We start from the raw sequence: 3,121 nt of genomic DNA on the forward strand, positions 1-3,121 counted from the left end.
AGTGAAAACCTCTTGCGCCCTGCCCGGAGCCGCGGCGCCGGCGAGGGCCTTCCCGAGGGAAGCGGAGGCATCGCCTCCGGGGCTGAAGTCATCGCAGCCGTTGCGGGCCGCTAGTGACCGGGGCGAGGAGGCGAAGGTCGAGGCGGCTGGCTTGAAGAGACTTCTCGAGTCGTGGCTGTTCAGCGTGGGGAAGCGCCACAGCATATAGGTGGTATCTTCTTTATTACTGTCGTTATTTCTTGAAATGCGTAGTAAAGCAGTGATCTGGTGTGAGTGTTGGACAGAGTGGTAGATATAATACAAGGGGATAGCACAAGAGGAACTCTAGCAACTGTATAAGTAATGTATGAATCCGTAAAGAGAACGTGCTATTAAAGAGACAGCTTACAAAGGACAACTTGCTAGGTTGCCTATTGCCTTTATATCTTGCCTTGTTTCACAGGCTCTGTAGTTTCTATGTATGACTTTGTTTAATTGATGGACATCTGTATAATTGCTTATGCAAAATTGTCAGAGATGTCACACAGCTTCCAGTCTCACCACTCGTTGATTATGACTACCGGTGAAGTTAAGCACTGAAAACATGAGTCTCAGAGCAATTAATAGGTTATTCCGCTAGTAGATGTTCGGGAGACTACTGTGCTTTTAAATGAATTCGTGGGAAAGGTTCTGTTTAGAGTTACAGCTTATGTGCTAATAATATATGTGCTTTATGTTTTCGACTCAGTAACCATTGACTAGTGCAATGACATGCCTAGTCAGTATGATAGCGATCAGCATAATTGCAATTATTAAAAACATATTCAGTTTTAAATGACAGAACCAGCCCTCTCTATTTTTCTAGTTAGAAATATGTTTTCGGCATAAAAAGAAAAAAAAACATGTAAAAGCACTTGTGGTCTGAATGGAGACAAAGTAGCCGTTTGTTCTCAGCACCAGGCACTGCTGCTGTGTGCAGTGTTGCTTCTTAATTAAAGTTTAGTCTATAAGATAACACGCTTAAGACAAAACAGGTACCTCCTCTAGTGGATGCTTGTAAGTGGTCATAACTGTGTTTGGTGGAAGTTCTTATCCAGTCACTGGGTGTTTAGGATGTGTTTTGCTAGCATAGCGTCTCAGGTTTTCTGCTGTTTAGTTTGGGAGGATTGAAGTAACTGATAGAGCTTCTGGTATTTGGGCTGGAACACTAAGCATAATTTTAGGCGTTGTCTAAAGGGGTCGACTATGTACATAGTATTTGGAGATTGTAATTTTGGATTTAACTGCCAGATTCTTTATTAAATTTTTGGTTTAGGTGTCTAAACTGGGGAGGAGAAATTGGGTTCTCCATCAAACACAGCTGCTCTCGTGCAGACTTGACTAGTGCATCTGTAGTGAAAAGATGGATCTGGAATCACATTCCTCTCTAAATGGTAAGTAGTTGTCAAACAATCGTTAAATTGAGATAATATGGAACATCTGCTAAATGAGAATTCACATTTATCACCAAGGGTTAAAAGTTGTCTGGTTTGATAATGATAACTTGAAGCATTTAATTCCTAGTAGGAGTATACCTTCAAGAATGAGCTTTGCTTCCTTGAAAAAACAGCATACTAAAAAGTGATACCAGCATATAGCAGAGATTGTCTTAAAGTGTCAGGATCCTGAGACCAATGATTTGAGAATTTAAACTTCCTTTCTCACATTAGTGTAAACTTTTCATTCTCCTGTTGGTAAGGTAAAGTCAACAGATGTGAGCAGAGGCTATCAATCTGGATCTGAAATAACACAGAAACACTAAAGACTTTTAATATAGTTATTTTAGTAAATTATTTGTGATCTTTAAAGGGTTGGCAGTACTGCTTAAATCTAGTTTTGACAACTGTTTACACAAGAGAAGTCTTCTGATTTTTTTTGAAGACTCATCAAAATCTACACTCCCATTTCAGTTGGAGAGTATAGGTTTGTTAATTTATCACTCCTCACTTTCAGTAAGGGTTGCCTAGGAATACTTTTCCCATATGCCTAATTAATTTTAACTGTGTCACGCTTACTGTCTGGCCAACTTTGTATCACACCAAAAATCAATCCAATTCATGCCTTGGGGAAGTAACAAACATGTTACACTCTACCCCCCTTATTAATTAGAAATGGTAAAATGTAATAATAACCCAAAGAGGAACATTACTTCTAAAGGCACCACTTTACAATGTAATTGGATTCTTTTTGAGACAGTGCTATTCTCATTTTTTTTTAATGTTTCAGTGCATACTTGCATATTTTTCATCACCTCTTGAGTGATGAACAGAGTTTGACCCACCACCACACAAGCTGTGGCTTTGGCTATGGAAGGAGCAGTGATGAGGGGGGTGAAATGCAAATGTCCCCAGCAGCACCCCAGATCTCTGTTGCCATCCTCACATTGAAAACCAATTGTGATCAGGTGTTTGCAAAGCAAGTAGAGCTTTGAAATTGAATAGAAATTGGTGAATTGAGTGATTTGTGGTTAATGAGATAATATTAGCAAAACACATTACATGGCCAGGCTCCCTCAGTTAGTTCCTGTCAGCATGGAAGGTTTTAAAAATTAAATCAGAAGAGCATTTCTTATGTCATGTGTAAATTGTATGTGAAAATACATTGTTCTGAACAGACACATTTATGTTAGATAGCCCTAACAGTGCAGTAATACTGCCACGTTGGAGGCTTAACTTCGTGGGCTTAAATTTAGAATCGGGTGTGCGGCTTTTCCACACAGACCCCGTTCACGTGGAAGCAGCAGCACATGCACAGTGCCGCCTGGTGCACCTGTAGCTGCCGGTCTCGGCTGGGCGCAGCTGCGGTCTCGGGCCTGTCACGGTCGCCTTGTGCTGGCTTGTCCCTGTGGGGAAGCGATAACGGGAATCCTGACGCTTTGAAAATGGCGTTTCGCGGCTGCCGTGGGTTTGAGGCAGGTACACCCGCGGGCCCAGCGCCGGCTGCTGGGGCAGGCGAGCCCCGCGCTGGTCGGTCGCCGGAAGTCGATCCCGCGCTGGGGGGAGGGGAACGCTGACTAATCAGTTCTGCCTATGCGAGGCTGACAACGCGGCCCGAAATCCGGGCGAGAGCCTTTAGCCCGCGACAGCCGGGCCGGCGGCGGCGG

General features: G+C 43.2%; 2 protein-coding genes across 3 annotated transcripts in view; one reads left to right on the forward strand and one right to left on the reverse strand.

The window, feature by feature from the left end:
* The window catches only part of NNT (nicotinamide nucleotide transhydrogenase), a 58,740-nt gene extending 58,682 nt beyond the window's left edge, over positions 1–58 (reverse strand). Inside the window, exon 1 of the mRNA XM_026865923.1 lies at positions 28–58. The gene's annotated coding sequence lies outside the window, so the exon portion shown is untranslated. The remainder of the gene's footprint in view (positions 1–27) is intronic.
* PAIP1 (poly(A) binding protein interacting protein 1) overlaps positions 1–3,121 on the forward strand; it is a 22,934-nt gene that overhangs the window by 234 nt on the left and 19,579 nt on the right. The window contains exons 1-2 of one of the 2 annotated variants that reach the window (XM_026865925.1): positions 81–208; positions 1,295–1,412. The exons of the other annotated variant lie outside the window; for it this stretch is intronic. Of the exons in view, the coding sequence (XP_026721726.1) occupies positions 1,382–1,412 (31 nt within the window). The 5' untranslated portion in view covers positions 81–208; positions 1,295–1,381. Of the gene's footprint in view, positions 1–80; positions 209–1,294; positions 1,413–3,121 lie in introns of those variants that run through there. 2 annotated transcript variants of the gene reach the window in all.

This window comes from Athene cunicularia (genome assembly GCF_003259725.1).
Source record: "Athene cunicularia isolate RWA chromosome Z unlocalized genomic scaffold, athCun1 chrZ_part1, whole genome shotgun sequence".
In the NCBI taxonomy this organism is placed as follows: Eukaryota; Metazoa; Chordata; class Aves; order Strigiformes; family Strigidae; genus Athene; species Athene cunicularia.